The 22,756-nt window shown below is 37.7% G+C and overlaps 1 protein-coding gene across 1 annotated transcript in view; it reads left to right on the plus strand.

Annotated features, from left to right (window-relative positions):
• LOC124555746 (vacuolar protein sorting-associated protein 13A-like) overlaps positions 1-22,756 on the plus strand; it is a 689,798-nt gene that overhangs the window by 559,699 nt on the left and 107,343 nt on the right. The window contains exons 54-57 of the mRNA XM_047129770.1: positions 12,420-12,585; positions 12,659-12,849; positions 13,090-13,285; positions 15,696-15,857. Coding sequence (XP_046985726.1) covers positions 12,420-12,585; positions 12,659-12,849; positions 13,090-13,285; positions 15,696-15,857 — 715 coding nt within the window. The remainder of the gene's footprint in view (positions 1-12,419; positions 12,586-12,658; positions 12,850-13,089; positions 13,286-15,695; positions 15,858-22,756) is intronic.

Genomic DNA, 22,756 nt, shown 5'->3' on the forward strand with positions numbered 1-22,756 from the left:
TTTGTGGTTATTTCTTAGAGACAACATAAATTATTGTGGCATGTCCTAAATGTGGTCTTAAAATATGAAATTTGAGCTTGTTTTTTAATTCTGTAAGTGACACAACCCCTGAAGATCCATTCTATCTTGAACATTGACTGATAGTGTCATCTGAACCAGGACTCTAGTGAAGCTATGTGTGAGCTGTTTTTGTTGTATGACAATGGAATAATTGTAAGGAATTCAAGGATGCAATCTCTAAATTGGGCATTTTTATTTGATTTTCCACAAACCACCACAGCAAACGTGCATGTATTCAGTCCTTAGTGTAGCTGTTTGAAATAATCACTCTTTTTTGATACATCTATTAAGAGGCAAGAGGCAAAAAATAATATAACACAAAGACAATCAATTAAAAACCCGTGCACAAAAATTAGTGGACCTTCTCCTGCAGATGGCAGCAATGTGTTGTATGGGAACAATCTATTCGTAGTCATGTTAATGTGATCTCTTTCAGTGGCATATTGTAGAGTCATCCCACTTTACCTTGTTGTTGACAGTGTGAAGCTAGATGTATCTTGCTGTTTTAAATCTCCAGCTACTGATTGCCATAGTGACACATGGCCCTTCTCCTAAGTTCAGGAGGAGGGCTATGTGCCACTCTGAAAATCAGTGGTCTGAGATACACGCAGTGAAGTGGTAAACAACATGAAAGGTGTGTGCCAAGAACAGCTGCCCTCCCTTTTTAGGTAAATTAGATCCTGAGAGTGCCTCAGCTTATGGAGGAGAACTATCTGCATTTTCTGGAGATGCTGGTCAGGAACCAGCAAAATGGTGCAAAAACTTCAACCAAATCACTATATACAACATGTGGAATTATATGATATATCTGTCAGATGTATACTTTTTACTTGCATGACACAACACCGCAGTGGTTAGAGAACAATGAAAAGAATCTCAATATCTTCCAGACCAAACTTAAGAAATCATTTGGTGTTAATTGGCAAAAAGTCCGCTTAGCCAAAGAACAATTAAAGAACAGGACACAAGGTCATAATGAAATCACACAGTCCTATATACAGAATTTTGTAGCCCTGTGCCACATTGTGAATCTGAATGTGATAGAAGCTGACAAAATCTCACACTTGCTGAAAGACATCATAGAAGAGGTGTATGAGGTTATGGTGGAGAGTAATGCCTCTGATTTTTTAATGCAAAAACTATTAAAGCTTTTTAAATAAAACAAACTTTTTAAACATTCTACATCTTTGTCCTCCATATCTACATATTACTTTCTCAAGATAGTCATGCTGGTGACAAACACATTTTTCCAAATGAGAGACCAGTTTGTTGATACCGTCATTGTAGAATATTTGACTTTGTTGATGGTACCACAACTGCACCTCTGCATCACTATCAAAGTGAAGACCTTGAAGGTGTTCTTTAACTTTTGGAAACACGTGAAAATCAGATGGGACCAAGCTGTATTGTATGGAGGACAACTGATGACAGTGAACCCAAGGCATCAGAATGTAGCAGATGTTGTAGTGCTTTTGTATGGTCTTCCATTGTCATGCTGAAGGAGAGTGTGCTCCACATGTTGATGAACTCTTTGAATACATGCTTTCATCTTTCTGAGGGTTTGTTTCTGATGCACAGATATAGTTTTGTTACACACTGCAATGTTATGTGCTACAAATCGAAGCATCTACCACCAGAGGGTTGCAATTTGTGGCAGAAAAATTGGAAAATTCAATTAAGTAATATGCATGACATGTTATACCTCAACTGATGTTGAGAACAGAATGAAAAATTTCAAAGGATTACTTTTTAGCAAGCCCTTGTACTGAGATCTTCTTGTAAAGAATGTCACAACAACAGATAATTGATTTCATCACATGGTTGCATTTCATTGGGGGTAACCGGGGGGAATTTGAATTTATAAATTTGTCTGCACAGTAGTTGTCAAAGACAATGAAGTAGGTTGCAAGAGAAGAGCTACAGAATTTTCTGGCAGCCAAAACTATCAGAAAAAGTAAACAAGAGATAGTAGCTGTGAACATTGACCCCTATGGTAGGAGGTAATAGAGAATATTGAAGAAGAGGTATATTGATCTTGAGCACGAATCTCTGCTATCAGTGGAACATGCTAGGAAGAATGGTCTCTGTAAGTGTTCTGACCTTGTTGTAGATTAAAGTTCTGTAGTGGCACACCCAGAACTGAAGTCTCTAATCTGAAATTGCACTAATTGGTAGTCATACAGTTCAATGATGGACACAACACACAATTTTTCACAATTCGACCTTTATTCAAATTAAATACTTTAATTTAAGTTATGACCAGTTTATCTTTCTCTTCTCTGTATAGTCCTTCAACAACAGAATAGATCATTTTAGCAGCAAAAAATTTTGTAAACATTAGTCTTCCATAAATCACAGTTCATCAGACAAAAGCCAATACTGTACAATTCTCAAAACTAGACCTCCAGATTTTCTGATGCATCAAACTAAAAACACAATTGTTAAATGCATATTGGCAGACACAGTTCATACACATATTGGCCAAAAAAGTTTATCAAGATACCTGGCAAATAGACCATGATTGTACTACTTCTCAAGGTGTTATTGGAGTGGGGTTAGTATATCAAGACTGGGATAATGGTATTTTGTAATCTTCATAATTACATTATAGTTTATAAAATTGAAGGGTGAAAATTTAATGGAGTAGATGATCTAAAAATCACAACAATGATTTGATTAAACTAAAAATAGCTCATTATAAAAGTATAAATTTTCTCAGTACAATTTGATTAGCACAGTGTATGCTTACATAGAAGATCACCTACTCACGAGTAAAATTGCCATTATGTTAATTTATTCAAGTTTTGAATTAATAGTTTAATTGAATAATGAAGAATGTTATCTGGTTCAGAAAAATTAGGAAAACCAAAATATAAAACCAGATTCTGGAATCTAGCAAGTATATTGGCTCAGTTGGCAAAAGTAAATTTTGGTGTAACTGTACTGTAATTAAAAATTTTGTTCAGGTTCATTAGTTTGAGGAAAACTCAAACTGGTTACCAGAAAGAATGGTCACAAGGTTTCCTAATGAATGAAGTCAATACTCTTGCAACTGTTGATTAGCACACTCAGATTTCATTATTATCATTGTTGTAACAATTTGAAATACGCATTTCCTTTAATTAATAAAGTTTTTGCAATGGAACTAAATGTACCACAATCATCATCTGGTAATAAAGCCTAAAACAGGTTATGAAATTACAGGTCATACTATGTGAATAAGAATATGTACATGACATATGCCATACTTGGCATGAGTACAGTTAGCTGAAAGACAAATGGTATGATTATTAAAAGGACTAGAAACAATAACAAGTGGAATAGTTCCAACTCGTTATGTTTCAACTTGGCCAATTTGATCTTATGCTGCAACCCTCAAATGATAACCCAGCATTCAACCAATGCAAGAACTCCCCACAGAAGGACAAACATTTGGAGGACAGAGGACAACAGTTGCTCCCCAAGATGCTGTAGCCAGTCCACATTTCTGTAGACAGGTATCAGCATTCACCTATCTACCCGAATCCAAAAATGATCCTCTCCACAACCAGAGAAACAAAAATGTTTTGGGACTTAGTATGTAGCAATGGAGTCCATCCAGATCCAGATAGAATAATAACAATCATGGATTTTCTGACTCCTTGACACCTTTGTGATACAATAAGTGTTCTCAGAAAGTGCTTGTACTACCAATGATTCATAAAAGACTTCCTGTACCAAGACATGTCCCTTTCAAGAATTGCTGTAGGAAAATGCCAAATTTTCTTGTAACATGATGCAAAAAAGATTTTTCCTTGTTCTTAAGGACATGCTAATATCATCTTCTGTCCCAGCATTGTATAATGAGTGTGATGATAGAGAACTTCACATTGATGCTGACAGTTATGGGGTAGGTGCAGTTGGAGTGATGAAAATGTGATAGAATATACTTTCAGAGTACTCTCCACATCTGAGAGGAACTAATCTACAAACAAAGGAGAGTGCTTTGTAGTTGCCTGGGCCATCAACAAGTTCTGACTGTATTTATTTGGTAAACCATTCACCATTGTAATGGACCACAAGTCTACACGAACAGAAAAAAATCACAACACTATGAAATAATCAGTGTAGAGCAATGAAATTTCAGGAATACATTAGTCTAGGTAACTTATTTAAGTGATTAACATTGCAGAATCACAGGTTAATATAAGTGCAAGAAAAGTCATTGCAAGTGTGAAATGCTGGTACATTAATAACTGGTGAGTTCCATGCCTGTTGCATTTAGTTGGTCAGTATAGGGACAGATAATGTTGGTTGTGGATGACACTGGAATTGCCGCCATATAACATCCTACATGTGCTTGATTAGAGACAGATCTGGGGATCGAGCAGGGCAAGGCAAGATGTCAGCACTCCATAGAGCATGTTACATTACAACAGCAGTATGTTGGTGAATGCAGCCTGTTGGAAAACTCACCTGGAATGCTGTCAGGAATGGCAGCGCAACACATTGGATCACCAGACTCATGTACCAAATTGCAGTCGGGGTGCATGAGATAACCACGCGAGTGCTCCTGCTGTCTTTAAAAATTGCATCCCAGACCATAACTCCAGGCGTAAATCCAGTTTCTTGCAGGCCCTAATTTGGCCTCCTCCTAACCAACACAGAGCCATCACTGTCACTGAGGCAGAACTGGCTTTCATCAGAAAACACAACAGACCTCCAATGCGCCCTTTATTGAGCTGTCACTTGACACAACTGAAGTCACAAACAGCACTGGTTTGGGGTCAGTGGAACACTCACTACAGGGTGTCGGGCTTGGAGCTATCGTTGAAGTATCCAGTTTGTACCGATTCATTGTGTTACTGTGGTGCCAACTGCTGCTCAGATTTTTGCTGTAGATGCAGTATGATGTATCACAGTCATACGCCAAAAATGACAGTCTTCCCTCTTGGTAGCACCACGTGGCTGTCTACAGCACAGTCTTCTTGTGACCATACCTTACCATAACCTTCACAGCTAGCAGTTGTGCACAGTGGTACATACCTGCTAGTTCTTTCTGCAGTATCATGGAAAGGACATCCAGCTTCTCATAGCCCCATTACACAACATTGTTCAAACTCAGTGAGCTGTTGTCCTTGTCATTGTCATCTTAAAAACATTCTTGACTAATATCGACTCACTACATCTAATCTTAAAGGTAACTACTGTAATGCTCATCACTGTTACAGCACATATTTAAATGAAACCTGATTTGCATCCTTGTAGTAGCACTACTAGCACCACTCGTAAGCTACTGATGTGAAATCTGAATAGACGTCATATTTTAGATGTAGAAACATGGCTATCAACTTTCGTTTACCTCTGACAATTCCTTCTTGGTGTTGTATTTTTTTTTCCATCAGTATATTTGCTGGCTGACTATCCTGAAGGATCCATCAGGTCAGCTTCAGGAATATGACATCAGAGAGGTATACAAAAAGTCCCATATTGTAGTGGAGTGGTGCAACAGCACAGAGCGTAGCTGTGCATCAGACAGCTGCCGCAATGATCCTTTGTGTCCAGATGAAGTGGGGCGAGGGAGTAGGGCAGTAGCTAGCAGGCTCACTTAACTGTGTCAAACAAAACATGCAAACTAGCCAGTCTGAAACCTTTCTCAAATGATTTTAGAGAAACTACTTGGTAAAAATGATTCTGGTCATCTCATAGCTTTACTCATCAGCTTCATGGTGAATTGCTTATAATTTCATTACCTGTCATAGTTAATATGATACTAAAAATGAAATAAACTACTATAAGAAAGTTGAATAGTTTGTAATAAAAAACTGAGGTCACTATGAATTTGTGTTGCTGCCTACCAAATGTTATTAACATATTGAACAATTCTTTAAAGTTTTCATGGTATCTATAACTCTGTTCATGAGAAAATTGACTGTGTATAACACACTGCATTCTGCTCATGCTGATGATACAGCAAGAATGAAATATTCATAACACTCTTGTATCTCGTAAATCGTTTGATATATTGAGACAAGGTTTTGGCAGATGATAGCACACAAAGAGAAGAGTATGTTGCTTTATGGTTACTGTGCATAATATCCTTATCTATCACAATATACAAGTAACTATGAAGTTTTTCAATGGTATTATGTAATTTTTAAGGGTCATTGACATCTGGTGAAACGAGAATTGTTACAGATTCCTAGAAACAAGAAGAAGTTTTCGAGACGAGAAGGAGGAGATTAATGTTTAACATCCTGTCAAGTCTTCAAGACATGTCTCTGACATTCACAATAAGATCCACAACCATTGTTAGAATTGTAGAATCAACTACCAAAGTGTTGTGTTATTGCCTCCAACCACTCTACATGAAAGTGCCTTCTGAAAATTACTTTCTACATATTGTAAATAATTTACATAAGATACAGAACTTTCCAAATGCAGTCAGTAATGCTGGTGGAAATTATATTCAATCTAAAATGCCCAGAAAATTCCCGGTAAAACATTTTATAGTTATAAACATTTTCATTCAATTGTAGTACAAGCAGTTGCAGATCATCATCATCTTCAACAGTTTCCTGCGCCAGGCTGGGTCTGTCTGGAACATAAGCCTCACCATCTAGTTTTGTTTTCTCACCATCTGTCTGTGTTCACTCTGGTCCAGTGCTCACCTCTTTTTTCAATAAACTCCTCCACACCTTTCAGCCATCTATCCCTTGGTCCTCCTATGGAGATTTCCTGTAACTTCTTGGGAATTCTCTTGTTTTTCATTCTCTTTAAGTGTTCATACAATCTCAGCCTTGATGTTTCTATCCTGCTCTGCAATGATTCCTTTTTTACTATTCCCCTTTCTCTTTCACTCCTCATCTTATCTCTATTTGTTACTCCCAACCTACTTCTGAGGAACTTCATTTCACATACCTGTTGCCTGGTTACATCTCTTTTCTACATTATCGATGTTTAAGATGCATGGGTTATTATTGGGATGTAGTAACTTATATATGTTACTTCTTTGATTTTTGTAGGGTGCCTTTGATCCCAACCAGGCTCCCACAATTCACAAGCGTGCTTCTGCCTGTCTACCACATTCACTGCTCTCTTTCTCATTTCTTCCATTTTCCTGTATCACACTTCTTAGGTACTTGACACTTTCCACCTTCTTCAGCTGTTTGTCTCCAGTCCTTATTCTGCTAGTTGATCCATCTTTCTTTCTAGCTGTAACAGTTTCTTCCCAAGCATGCTCATGGAAAATTTATTATAATCAATGTTGGGGGATATGGGATAGAAAGTAATGATGATACGTTTCATTCTCCTTAATATACTACTAGAGTCTCCACTACCAAAGACATCAGTTGTATTGGCTTTTGTAGTCATTGTAGGTGTGTCATATCCATTGTTGAGGCATTTTATTAAATCTTACAGTCAATAGGTTTTAGATCCAGAAAAAGAATGTTTCAAAGATGCCTTTCCAGATCCTGATGATTAATTTAATGTGCTTTTGGAATAATGAGTGCTCAGATGAGCATGCTCTGACAGTTCTACGAAATATACATCTGTTCTGCAGAACACTGTCATTGACCTAGAAGAATCCCCAAGTGTTGATGCACAACATATACTAGAAATCAAGTGTTTTATCCAGGGCACTTATCAGACAGGACAAAACTTTAATACTGCTTTAAATGTAGCATTTCTCATATAATAAAATAGGATTTTCATGTGTTTGTCAACTGCTACTTCAACTTCATCGTTACAGCAAAAGAAATGAGGGATTAAGGAAAAATACTTTGTACTTGTAGTCTGTGATTCTGCTGTCAACTCATTACATAAATGTCCAAAATGAATTAGTTGTGATGATTCTTTTCCCACTGGTCCCCACAAAAGACACAAAGAAAAAACAGTTGCTATCATGGTGTCTGCTGATACCATTTTCTCAACAATAGAACAAAAGAAACATAACCACCAGCAACAGTACTGATGCTGCTATCCACGTCAACAGCTGAACACTGCCAGCATTGCCAGAAAACAGCCAGAGTTACTTGAATGTTCAGGTCATTGTTCTCGGAAACAATCATGTTTGATTCCCTGAGCACTGCTCTGTGTCACTCTGCTCCAAACCACTCTGCTTGCAGACCCACCATAATCAAATGCACTGAATAGCAGTGGTTTGTTTCACCAGCACTGCTCTGTTCAGTGCACTGTGCTGTTCTTGTTGTGCCATGTCACTCCACTAACATTGCCGCCTCAGGATACCAAATGCCTTTCAAATAATTCTGTCATGGAACACAGTATCGTGGATTATATCTGTTATCCCTGCCATTAAATGACATTTCTTCTAAACAGGGGGAACTTCCAGCAGTATTCAAAATCATAAAATCCTTCAGGAATGAGGAACTGGCCACAGAAGAACTCCAGTTCATAAACAGAACATTCTATAAGCAGACGTATGGTATGATGGGGAAAAAATAGTTGTTCATCAGCCCAACTCATCTATGGCCAGCTATCCTGATATTTTTTGACAATGGTTGAACATCTGTTCACCTGGGATTCATGAAGAATCTAGGCAGAAATAGACACAAGTTACACTGACCAGGTCTCTATCAATCTGTTAGACACTGTATAAGCCCTTGTATTGAATGCCAGTGATGGAACCGTGAGCCACAGTTACTTCCAGGGTATCTGGTACCAATTCCACCTGCAGCAGCACCATTCTACCAAACTGGAATCATCCTCTTGGGGTTGAATCTGATGTCAACAAATGGGAACTGATGGATAATAGTCTGCACTGACTACCGCATCTGGTATGCTGTCACCAAATCTGTGTCGAGTCTTGAGGCTCTGGAAATTGTGAGATTTCTTGCAGAAGATATCATTTTGAAGCACCGAGCCACATGTGTGATCATTTATGATTTTACAAAAGTTTTTCAGTCAAGATTAGTATCACAGGTTATTTTACACTGCAGCATCACCCAGTGATAACAACTCTCAACCATCCACAGATGAATGGTCTCACAGAACACTTTAATAATATATTGGCAGATATGCTCTTGAACAGAGCGACTGGAATACAGTACTGCATCTCATAAGATTCACATACAACACTACAAAACGCTGAATGGCATTGGCTATACTGCTCCTGTTTCAGCTGAACAATATTCATGATGACTATGTGAACCATTTCATCACCAGGACTGAAGAAGCAAGACAATTCACTCATATCCAAGCACTGGACACCCAGGATGAAGACAAAGACCACTGTAATATCAAATACCAGCCAGTGCAATACAGCCGGAGAGACTTGTTATGGATTTTTACACTGATGTGGTAAATGGGACTATTGGAAATGTTACTAAAGTACTATTTGCAGCCATATTGTATCCTTCATCACCTGTCAGGTGTTACATTTGATGTTGAGGATTATGACACTTCATCACAGAGATGAAAGTGCAGAGATGTTGTCCATGTACTCCATATGAAGCCCTACTACCACAGAGTCACAGATTGACAATGAGGCCTTCTCATTAAAGGAAACTGAAGACCCACTCAATGATTGAAAAGCTTCAATAGAAGGGGCTTCCTTCAAAGCCCGTCGCAGTGAATTGGATGTGACAACATGATCAGAACATGAGGATCCACCAGCGTTGTCATACAGAGGACAACTGACAAGATCTGGATCTAGTGAGCTGTAGTCAGCTCCAATGAGAGGTTCTTAAGCAGGTAGCTGCTGTTTGTCTAGGAGAGGGAGCAATGTCAAGATATGTGCTGCATGCAGTGTGGCATAGTGGTTAGTGTCACTGACTAACATGTTGCAGGGTGACAGTTCAAATCCAACCACCCACATTTAGTTGCCATTAAGGATTTATCAGTTCTGGAATGTTATTGAAATTTCTTATGTTTGTAATGTTTGTATATTCTGGAACATTTGATTTTTGCACAAACAGCTACACTCCTCATTTAGGTGTTCAGTTCTGTTCTGGTTGTACGTTGGTGCTCTAATGCACTTTCAGTTATGTTTTTCACTTCACTGACAACCAAGCATTTGGGTTTAGACTTGATTCTGGTTTTGATGTGATAAGCTGTACATTATTTTCTTGTGCATTAGCAAGCACTGACTAAAGGATACTTATTCTACATACATGTATTACCCAAAATATAGTTTTTCTGTGTTGCAGACAAAACTTCCAATTGATGGTACTTCTATATTTTTGAGAAATTATAATAGAGATGAGCACCTTAAAATTAAATATATGTTTGATACTTGTACATAGATTCCCCAGTGGAAATAGAAACTTAGAAGCTTGGCTCTATTCCTAAAAAAAGTTAGACAAAATATCTCTAAAAATATAATAAAATGTAGTGAATTTAATGTTCCTCCTCTAGTAGAAACTGACAAATGTGGCAATTGGAAATTTTAATGCTCAGTACCAAAAACCCCATAAAAATTATGAAATCTGCAAGGTTAACTAGCTGCCTTGACCAGGTAGCAACTGATCTTAACAGCAGTGTAGAAGTAAGAGATCTGTGCTTTCCAGATATAGTGCACTCACATGCTAGTTAATGACATCACCTACTGCCAAGAGAAAAGGTAATTTTTCCCAGACAATGCTTTTAGATTCTGAAATCCAAAGGAATCTGCAGTACTCAGTACTGACCTGTGTGTTATTATAAAGGCACTGAGACAAGTTACGTGTGATGGTGGTAAGAAGTTTCTTACTAACACAGACTGCCTTATTGCTGTGCAGAGAATTCAACAAATGAATCCAGTGTATAAAATGTTTTGACCATCCAGAATAATCTTCTGTTGTTATGATGGAAATGGAAAGAAGTATTATTCTGCTAGGTACCGAGGCATATGAGAATATAAGGGAATGAGGAAGCTGACAAAGCTGTGTAAGACACTAGTGAGGAACATGTAAGTAGTGTACCATTTTACTGTAACTAGTTGAAAAGTGAGGGCAAGTGTTCTTTCCATCTTTAGGTTCCTCTCCCAGCTTCATTTCCCATAATATTAACACCTTAAGATTGGCAGGTACAGCCTCCTCCACTAGTGCCAAACACATAACTCCATGATACCTTCCAGATATCAATCTCACTCCTCTATGCCCGATTTTTTTTATACATATTGATTAACATCCACTTTGCCTCAAAGATTGTCCAATCATCAAAATTTACCTTCTGTCTTATCTCTGTAAAAGTTTATGAGGCAGTGGTACCCATAAAAATTACCTCTGTCCTCTACTAAACCAGTAAATAGTGTTCTGGAAAGCTGCCCTCTAGGAACTGTAGCTATTATGACTGGTAATAATCTGTTAAGTTTCCATTGACATCCAGGAAACCCTGATGCATGTACCAGTCACAGGATATAATGAAGGAGCCTCTTGTTACTAGGACTTTATCCTTATTGCTTTCTTGTGTGACAGTTGTCACCTAAAGTTAAAAAGCAAACAACACTGATGAACCCCAGTGACAATAAATCACTAATAAATTGTTTACAATTGCTTTAAATTTCAACCTTCTCCTAAGATCATCACAGGAAAACTGTCTCTTATTAACTGCAGAAAGTCTAAGTTTAGAGTTCATGCCCAAAAATTGTATTTTCATAAATTTGTAGGTGTCTCACTTGAGGCTGCCACTTAACTACCACAACCTGTGAGCAGTATACCAGTTATACCAATTATTGAACAGTGTTCTCAAAAATTCCTTACATCTTGCCCGGGTAAAAGAAACAGATGTGCAGAATTATGTGAGACCTATGGCCAGTAACTGCTTTGTAACAGCCATCTTAGTATCATTACATGTAGTTGTAATCATTGCTGGTTCACAATGAACCGATTGTTGGTTAACATATCAAAAGAAACTTGACTATGCAGTTCAGCATTCCCAACTAATGGACTCTTTTAACATGTCTTGAAAGCCAGTTAGTACATCATAAACACAAATCATGACCTCAACACTTGTTGACACATTGTCTTTTCCCTGTAAAGCTATTGTTTGTTTGTGTGTACATATAATCAAGAAGTTTATATTATGCATGATGTTCCAGTTTGTAACTTTCTATTAATCATGTATTACTGAACATATCTTCTTTTTGTTACTGTACATGTGTTTATTTTAATATTTTACCTCTATGACCATTTTCCTTCAATGTACTCCGCCAATTCTTTCTCTCTTATATCCTAAATTTTCTGTACTTTTCATTTCTTAGTTGTAGTTTCTTCACTTGATGTAATGTTTTAATTAACTTAATTATATGATTTGGAAAACAGGATACAGTCTTATAATTTTTGTGATGTGATACAAATATCAGATTCCTAAAACATTTCATAAATATGGTGCACAGTTCAGTGCTAGTTAAATTTGCAAATGTTCTCTGTTTTTTACAGGTACATAAAAATACTAATACAAGAATTTGCTCTCCAAATAGACACAGGATTTCTGTTATCAGTGTATGATATTTTTGCAAAATGGGAGAATGAAGTGAAGCCATCTGTAAGAATGAGAGCAGATATTTCTACAGTACACATGCCTCTTGCAAATGTTGTGCCAAAGGTAACTTGAATTCCCTATCACCCTTTACAGTTGCTCTGAATATAATAACACTAAAAAGATTTTTTTTTCGCAGGTACCGATAAATGATCGAAAAATAGTTATTGAGTATATCCACTTATCACCTCTTAAAATTCTGTTTAGTTTCTCATGTCATGGCCCATTAATCTCCAGAAGAAAGAAACATTTCTTTAGTTCTGATATGATTGACATCTTCATAACATCATTTGGCACTAACCTGACTGAAGTTAAAGGAGTAAAACTGAAGTAAGTAGGAAAGAAGTATTTTCTGGTTACACTTATTGCTACTATTGATCAAGCAAAAAAGTCGAATGTTAAATGAAGTATTTGTGGGAGTTTATACAGAAATTTACTAAATAAATTTGGAGAATATTCTATACTTTGTTATTTTCTTATGTACTTATAGCTTTATGGTGTTGTTGTTTCTTTAATGCATATTTTTCACTGACAATGTACATACATACAATGATTTGTTCTTTGTTTCAGTATGGCTTATTATGAACAAAAAGGAATATGCACAACATTCTGCCAACAAGTTTCTGATATTCAGTCTCATTACTTGAGTCATATAATTCAGCAGTTTTATGTTCTTGTTTTGGGTATTGATATTCTTGGAAACCCATATGGATTAATTACAGACTTTTCGGATGGTACTGATGAGTTCTTTTATGAACCTTTTTTGGTAAGAGCTCCATATCATGATGTTTGATATCTTCTTATGTAATGATTACCAGTATCTTTAACATATAAGGCACATGAATTTATTGGAAACCCTTTTATTTCTCTGTGCTGAATGATTCCTCCTTGGATTTAATGTATGACTGTGTAACTATAAGGTGGTTGTGACTAATACAGTTCAGTTTTTTACTTACATTTATATGAACTTTTATAGTTGTTAGTTCTTTTTATAATAATCAAGGGGTCCATAAGACCCATTCTTGAAATAAAATTATTTAAAAGTGAGGTATTTATTTCTTATATGCGGTGAACAATGCCTAGTGGAAAGAATGTTAAATGTTTGTTATGGTAGTATTTGTATACCTCTAAAAGTTTAATGCATTTCTTTCATCTTATATTACCTTTTTCATGATGCAAGTAATCGCATCACTTTTCTGTAGAGCTATAGGCAGGTTAGTGTCAAGGCCCTAAATGCAAAAATTTTTGTACGAGAAACCAATGCAGAGCTTCCCTATGGTGTCTTAATTTTTTTTTTTCTTTTCGCAGCACCAGTATCAACACAGGCTCATTTCATATTTTATTATGTCATATGAAAAAGCTGTGATGTATCTGGAGCATTCTCCAAAAACATACTGTTTGTATATCTTTAACTGTCATGCCTTTCAGTCTCAGGTGAAGTAGTAGAAAAGGAAACTAATAAATAAGTGAGTGCTTTGTGAAAGAGGTGGTAATTACACACACACACACACACACACACACACACACACACACACACACACAGCAAAAAAGAAAATTTGTTACCCAGAAGAGAAGGAGGAAACAAAATTAATCATTGTGAACTGAGAGGATACGTGATGTTATTTCAGTAATTACAAAACTGAATCAGATTTCTAAAGAGCTTGACAGGATGAACCCACGTATCAGTATGATGATGTTGTACCCCCTTTAGTGTGGACATGTGCACTGATTCAGTTGGGAAGAGTATCTTAAAATTGTTATATCCTCTCCTGAGGCACACAGGCCAACAACTGTTGTAACTGGGGCTTGATGTCCTGGATACTGCCACTGGGATGGAGTTGACATCCAAGCTGGACCCATTACTTGTTCTATCGGAGACAGATCTTGTTGGCCACAGGAGTACCTCAACGTCACGTGTACAGTTCACACAGACAAAGGTCATGTGTGGCCTAGCACACCCTTATCGCAAAAAAGGGCACCATCATACTGTCACATGAGGGGTAACACATAGAAAATAGTATGTCTGTGATGTATCATTGTGTGTTCAGTCCAGATGTCTCTCAATTACTGCCATTCATGGCCTGACATCATACCCAATGGCACCTTACACCATGATGCCAGGAGTACCTCCTCTGTCCTCATCATACTGTCTGATGATGGTTATCAAGGGTAGCACAAAACTGTGATACACTGATGAACAACATAACACCATTCATCAGTATCCATGCTTCCTAGTCATGGCACTCCTTCAAATGTTACTGTTTTTATTGAGATGTTAACAGCAGACTACACATTGGGTGGTAATTCCTCTGTCTGTCTGTTGCTTGTCCCCAATCAATAGTGTGCAATAACACAGAATGTTACAGGGAGTCCATTAGTTGGTCTCAGACGGCAGGCACAGATTTGACAGGATTTCAATGTGCTTGTTGCACAATTTGACTATCCTGTATTGTGGTGCACAGGCACAGTCGACCAAAACTTTGACAACATGTATGCCTATCCTTATGCTCCTATAAAGTCCAACATTGGGGGTCACTACTACGGCTGACTGCTCTACAAATATGGATATAGGATGATTCCATCAGCCAGCCAAATGGAGACTCACAATGAAGCCCTATTCAAACTCTTTTCAGGTGCTGATAACACTGTCTCATACTTGTACGCATGTTCTTCATGTCCTTCACTGTGATCACTCAATATCTGACACTGGTCACATCTCTTATACAATTTACTGTGCCTGATAACAGCACTAAACATGTACAATGTTAATACACTTTGATGGCCCTTCTGCTTGTGACAGAGAATTGCAACTCTATTAATCATTTACATACCCACCCCTATGGTGTGCATGTATACAAAGTTATATTGACATCTGACATGTCTTTCAGTTTTTGTGTCAAGCAGTGTGCGTGTGTGTGTGGTGTGTGTGTGTGTGTGTGTGTGTGTGTGTGTGTGTGTGTGTCATATTTGGGTTTCTTGTTACTGTAATTATCAAATTTTTAATTTATTAGAGGAGTCAGATATGTATCATTTACTTGCCTAGTAGCACTCATCCACACAGAATGTAAAACTGAAATTCATTTTTCCACAGATGTGGCTTTTACTAGCTTTATTTGTGTTATTGATTTTCTATTCATAATAATCCACTGCAGAATTGTTTTTTACATGTTTTGCAGGGTGTTATGGAAGGTCCAGAAGAGTTTGCTGAAGGCTTGAGCTATGGAGCTCAGAGCCTGTTTGGGCACATTATTGGAGGTGCCATGGGCTCAGCTTCTCTTATATCCTCATCTTTAGGTGAAAACCGTTCCAGCCTTAATTTTGGTGAAGACTACAGAAAGGTACTAGGCCTGGATTTCTTATTGCCAAAAAATAATGTGCAAAGTAGAGTTCAAGACACAGTGAAATTTCTGTATTGAATAACAAACATTTTACTGATTCCAGATATAATTTTATTCACTGATATTTTATTTGTGGTATTTGTGATGTTTGCAAGTATAGGCTTCAGTCTTTAATTGTAGGTTTACATTTTGATAAATTTTTAGGGACTCAAGTTTCCCGTTTTATGTTTGTTTATAGTATATGTTGCTAAATTATAATGTTGTGCTATTGCATAACCCAGTAGCATTTATTTTTAATCTGGTTCAGTGAAACACTTTTATCTATATCATCTGTCAAATTTGAAAATTGGTGGAATACAGTTAACAATTGTTATATTGAGCCTTAGTTAAATATAAAATATTTTGCATACCATCTAAAATAGTAAAAGTAAAATAACTGTTAACAGTATTCTTCCCATTGGGACACTAGCACTGTGTGACACCTATACTAAAAAATTATATAAGTGTGTTATGTATCTATACCAAGTTTTAAGTGCTGTCCCATGTAATTTCTGTAGTCATTTTTAACAAAATTTGTGCAGTGTTATCCATTAACTTTTTCTGCGCTGTGATCAGAGAAGGGAATGGAGACAAAGGACTTCCGCCCCCCCCCCCCCCCCCCCCCCCGCACCACCCAAAGAATTTTGTATAGAGTAATGTGGATTGATGGGACCAAGTTCCACCTCGCTCAAATAGTGTTGTCAACTAAAAAGTGGTGATCATGCTTTGTGATTCATGCAGAGTACCTCTTAAGATTAATACTCAAAGTATATACCAAAAGATGGTTAAATGTTTTGTTTACTTGTAATAGAAGCTTCTTAATAAATAAATCAACAGTAGCATGTAATTAGTAAAGTGTATTAGTTTCCACAAATACAAAAAAAAATTAAAAAGAGAAGATCTAGTTCTTAAGATTCAAAGTCTTTTGACTTCTTTCAGTTGAGGGTTAGGGAGCTGAAAGGCAATGGAGAAATGTGTAAAAAATGGTGCACTCAGTGAGCTCTTACAGTGTTAACGACCAATGTATCATTGTAAATAGGATGAATACTGTGAGAGCATCATTTCCAATGTGATCAAATTTATATGTTGTGGCACTCAATGTAGCCACCATTCTTAAAAATTAAAGAATACCATTATTAAACTGTGATATAAGCATTTATTGTCCAGATTGCAGTAAATATTTGGATTAGTGCTTTTATAAAAACATAGAAGGTAATTTAGTTGAAAGTTATCACATTTTAAAGAGGTGATTTCGGGATGGGTTGGTGATACCAAACAGGACAGATTTTGATAGTTTTTTCTTAATCTTACTCACACCTATATTGCAGGTAGGTATTTAATACCTCTGTTTACAGTATGCTGCTCTATTTACAGATTTTTCTGATGTCTCCTAATAAATATACTCAGTCTAGAGAACAATAGAATTTCTTTTGACTTCCAGCATAACCTTTTGTGAAGCTTATGTAATTTAGGAGTAAAGGTAAGAACTCACTGAATAGTAGAGGTTTTGAGCCATTGACAAACACACAGAGAAGACTGAGTCACTAGCTTTCAGATGAGTCCTTGTTTGAGCTAGAGTATGTGCGCACACACACACACACACACACACACACACACACACACACACACACACACACACACACCTAAATTGTGCTTGCTGAATACACACACTGAAAAATATCCCTATCCACAGCCCAGAAAATTATCCATATCCATAGCTGAAACTCATTTTACACCTGTAATTGTTGTGAACCTTATGTGACAAGATCAAAAAAATAATGAAATTGATACCAAAATATAATTTACCCTGTTATGTTGTAAAGAGGCATTATGTCTCCTTCATAGTGTTTGATTATTCACCTTGTGGCTTAATATATGCAGCTGGTCACACAAAGATTTTTGCTTGTATATAAAGGAAGAGATTTTTCAATTTTTATGTTGTGCACTATTGCAATAGAGATCTGTTATTTATTTACTCTTTTTGAAAAGTAAACTGATCAACAAATAGATTTACATGTATTCGCTATTACAGTTCATTGTCCATTGCATTCAGTCAATATAGCACTAAAGGAAACAATATCGTTATCATACATCAATCTCCTTGTAGTGACAGTTTACACAAAAACCACAGTTACACACAGTTAATTCCAGTATAAACTATTATGGAGGCATGGCTCTAAATGTAGTATTACCTTTTCTTGTGTCATTTATTGTGCACCAGGTAGCTGTAGGCAGTTGACTTCCTGGAGGACATTAATTAGGGTCATCTATGAGACAGGACTTGATGTTTCATCATTTTTTCTTTATTCTTTTCATATTTCACCATGCCATGAAAGGCCAGTTATCTCTTTGAAATTGTGTCCTGGAATTTAAGAGAGGCTTTTCTAAATAAACATTTATTTATTAAGTTAGTAGATGCTAGCATCCATTTGGGCAGTTCTCTTTCATTTCTGTGTCACTGCTTGTTTTTTCTGAGTTGTTACAGAACTATGTGGGCCATTACATGACGTCAAGATGGTAATCACATTAGTCAAGTAGGTTTCAGACTGTAAGATTTACAGCAAATAATTCATACATGGTTATCCATTTACTTGCTATTGCATATAAAACAGAAGCAGATAACATAACTGAACGCCTTAATGCTGAGTTTCACAAATTCACATCATACCAATGCTCTCATAATAACTGGAAAGTTAACTTATTTTGAATGCCAGTGCTTATAGATGCTGATTTTTCATAAGGCTACCAACACTTCTGACAATTGCTGCAGTCTATTAAGTGTTTCAGTTACCCCTAAACCACAACAATTTAGATTTTGATCTTTCATCTTGAAATTTATTCAGGCATTTAGGGGTTAAACATATGCCTCATGTTATTCAAACGTGCAGCTTTTTTTTATGACAGGTCAGATTCTAAGGATGCCAGCATGCAGTGAATGCAGAGCTTTATTAGCATGAACCATACATTTGTTCTAAAATCCTTTAGGTTTCTTTTTTTTTGGGGGGGGGTGGGGGGGGGGGGGGGAAGGTAGTGATATATAATTTTATTCCCTTATATTTAACACTTTTGCTGTGTTGTTTAATCAGGTGGGGAACCAACCTTTTTTGTCTGTGTCATGGTGATACCAGTCTGAATTCACATTAAGTTTAATGCTTCTTTTGTGTTATATGTAGAAATTTTAGTATATATTGACTTTAGAGGGGTAATCTCCTCAGTTTCTAAAAAGGTTGCTTTACACATTTCTTTTAGCTATTTCAACAGTGTTGTTATAACTGCTTTCATTTTAGTTTAAACAACCTCACTGATTCTAGCACACTGATATCAGAGTACTGATATCTACTGCATTTCTTGTTGAACTAACAATTTTATTTATCATGTCAAAAAAAAAAAAAAAAATATATATATATATATATATATATATATATATATATATATATATATATATATATATATATATATATATATATATAAAAACAAAGATGAGGTGACTTACCGAACGAAAGCGCTGGCAGGTCGATAGACACACAAACAAACACAAACATACACACAAAATTCAAGCTTTCGCAACAAACTGTTGCCTCATCAGGAAAGAGGGAAGGAGAGGGGAAGACGAAAGGAAGTGGGTTTTAAGGGAGAGGGTAAGGAGTCACTCCAATCCCGGGAGTGGAAAGACTTACCTTTGGGGGAAAAAAGGACAGGTATACACTCGCACACACGCACATATCCATCCACACATACAGACACAAGCAGACATATTTAAAGACCTATGTCTGCTTGTGTCTGTATGTGTGGATGGATATGTGCGTGTGTGCGAGTGTATACCTGTCCTTTTTTCCCCCAAAGGTAAGTCTTTCCACTCCCGGGATTGGAGTGACTCCTTACCCTCTCCCTTAAAACCCACTTCCTTTCGTCTTCCCCTCTCCTTCCCTCTTTCCTGATGAGGCAACAGTTTGTTGCGAAAGCTTGAATTTTGTGTGTATGTTTGTGTTTGTTTGTGTGTCTATCGACCTGCCAGCGCTTTCGTTCGGTAAGTCACCTCATCTTTGTTTTTATATATAATTTTTCCCACGTGGAATGTTTCCTTCTATTATATATATATATATATATATATATATATATATATATATATATATATATATATATATATATTACTACATACATACATTATGGTTTATAAATTAAACTAGTCAAGAATAAAATAAATGATTAGACACAGATTGTGTTGTCAAATATAAGGTGATTTTAATATGTGCAGTGGATGCCCAAAAATTTGCAATGTCCAGTGCACTTTGTGTAGCATTTACGAGGTCCTCCATGGTGCACACAGTTGGAGGTAATGTGCATTGTAGTAGATGTGTTGATGTCTGCACGGCAGCTCCGCAGTCACACTGGAGAGAGTCCACCTGGAAGCCCCACCTCTCCAGATTACTCTTGGATCTTGTGACAGAAGAACGCAGACGGTTGAGTGATTTCCATGTGGACCATTTCTCTGTGTTGCCTGGGGGAAGAACTTCTTGTGGGATCAGCCACTCCTCCAGATGCTGGCATCTGACCTGCCATCTCTTCTCCCAGTGTTGATGTGTAGTGTCAGCGAGTGGTTCTGTACTGTGAAGGAAGCTCTTTCTAGACACAAGTCTTTGCTGTGCCAGCGGGTGGCCATGTAGTGGGTGGGCTTCGGATGTTAATGCCTTCTTCATTTCACTCCATGCTGCTGTATCTCTTCGGATGTCCAGGGGGGCTATGCCGGATAAGCAGAACAGTTTTTCCACAGGTGTGGCTCTTAGACAACCCATAGTGATATGACATGTCTCATTCAGAGCAACATCAACTTTCTTTGCATGTGTAGATCTGCACCATACTGGGCAAGCGTACTCAGCTGCAGAGTAGCAGAGGGCTAATGCGGATGTGCGCACTGTGTCTGGCTGTGCTCCCCATGTTGTTCCAGTCAGCTTCCTAACCACATTGTTCCTGGCAGCCACTTTTTGCTTTGTTTTTAAGCAGTGTTCCTTATATGTAAGAGCATGGTCCAGAGTGACTCCGAGGTATTTTGGAGTCTTGCAGTGTTCTAAAGAGGTTCCTTCCCAATCTATCTGCAAGATTCTACTAGCCTGTCTGCTTCGGAGGTGGAAAGCACAGGTCTGGGTCTTAGAAGGATTTGGTTTCAATTGATTGTCCCTGTAATAGGCAGTTAATTTTTTCAGAGCATCAGTTAGCTTCCGCTCCACCCTCTCAAAGCTGTGATCTTGTGCTGTGATTGCTCGGTCATCTGCATATATAAAGCTTTGTGTTCCTTCTGGTAATGGCTGGTCTTTAGTGTATATATTGAAGAGGGTGGGTGCCAGTACACTGCCCTGCGGCAACCCATTTTTCTGCTGCCTCCATCTGCTTCTTTGTCCTTGATATTCCACAAAATATCTTTGCTTCTGCAGAAGATTTCTAATTAGACAGGTTAGTTTGTAGTCCTCGGTGAGGTTGTATAGCTTCAGCAACAAGAGTCTGTGGTTGACAGTGCCGTAGGCGGCTGAAAGATTTATAAACACCGCTCCTGTTATCTGCCACCTTTGGAAGCCGTCCTCTATATGCTGTGTCAAATTCAACACCTGTGCTGTGCAGCTCTTCCCTTGTCTGAATCCTGCCTGTTGAGGGATCAGTAATGGTTCTATCATATCTGTAATTCTTTGGAGGATCAACCTTTCCAATAGCTTATACAGGTGGCATAGGAGGGAGATTGGCCTATAGCTTTTGGGGTCATCTTGGTCTTTTCCTGGTTTATGTATAGCTGTAATTTTTGCTTTCCACCAAGATTTTGGTATCTTGCTGCTCTTGACACAATTATTCATTAGCTCGAGTAGCCAGCACTTTTTGCACTTATATAGAGCTGAGTCGAGCTCATTCAAACTGAATGGTTGAGACAGAATGTTTCCCTCTTGTTCGGGCTCCCTTTCCAGGGTTTGTCTCCAGATTTTACTGGTATGGTCAGGTTTACCATTTTTCAAAAGCTGGTGTGCGATCTGGTCTGCCTTCACATTTGTATGCATATTAGGTTGGGAGGGATCATTGTTAAGGTGTCGTAACAATCTCCAGGCCTTTTGACTACTTCTACTCATCTCACATTCTGTCATCAGTTTAATCCACTGTTCTCTCTTTGCCTCAGAGATTGAGGAGAGAGTATTTTGCGCAGCCAGATAAGTTTCCTCGCTATAAGGGTTTTCTTCATATAGTCGATAGTATCCGTCCAGCAGAGCAGCTGTTTCAGGTGTCACACCCTGCAGATACATTGTCCTACACCCTCTTGGAATTGGTGCCCGGGAGCAATGTTTGACAGTTTGAACAAAGCTGTCATACTCTTCAGGGATAGGTCACACAGACTTAATCTCCTTGTCCAGCATCTTAGCAAATTTTTTCCAATCAGCTTTCTTGAAATTGTATCTCTGTTTGAAATTCACCTCCTGTGGACTTATTGCTGGAAGAACTTCACACAGTAGTGGCCTGTGTTGCGTCTTTTGTATGGGCGAGCACACTGATTTGGAGCAAAGCTGTGTGATGTCTTCACTCACAAAGAGGAGGTCAGGGTTAAATGCACGTTGCCACCTGCCACTGTTGAAGGGAGGGGGTAGCTTGCTGTCATGTATAAGAGACAACTGGCAGGATTCAGCCCAGGAGAGGACTGCCTCCCCATTCATCTTCAGAGTATCCCCACAAATGACTATGGCTGTTAAAGTCACCGATTACTACAGACGTCTTGCTGTTATGGAAGCTCCTGGGTGGTGTGAAGGAAAATGCAGCCGAAGGGGGCTTATACACAGAGGTAACCACGCAGTTACTCAGCTCCACTGAGATGACTTCGATGTTATTTTCTA

This window comes from Schistocerca americana, chromosome X (genome assembly GCF_021461395.2).
Source record: "Schistocerca americana isolate TAMUIC-IGC-003095 chromosome X, iqSchAmer2.1, whole genome shotgun sequence".
Classification (NCBI taxonomy): Eukaryota; Metazoa; Arthropoda; class Insecta; order Orthoptera; family Acrididae; genus Schistocerca; species Schistocerca americana.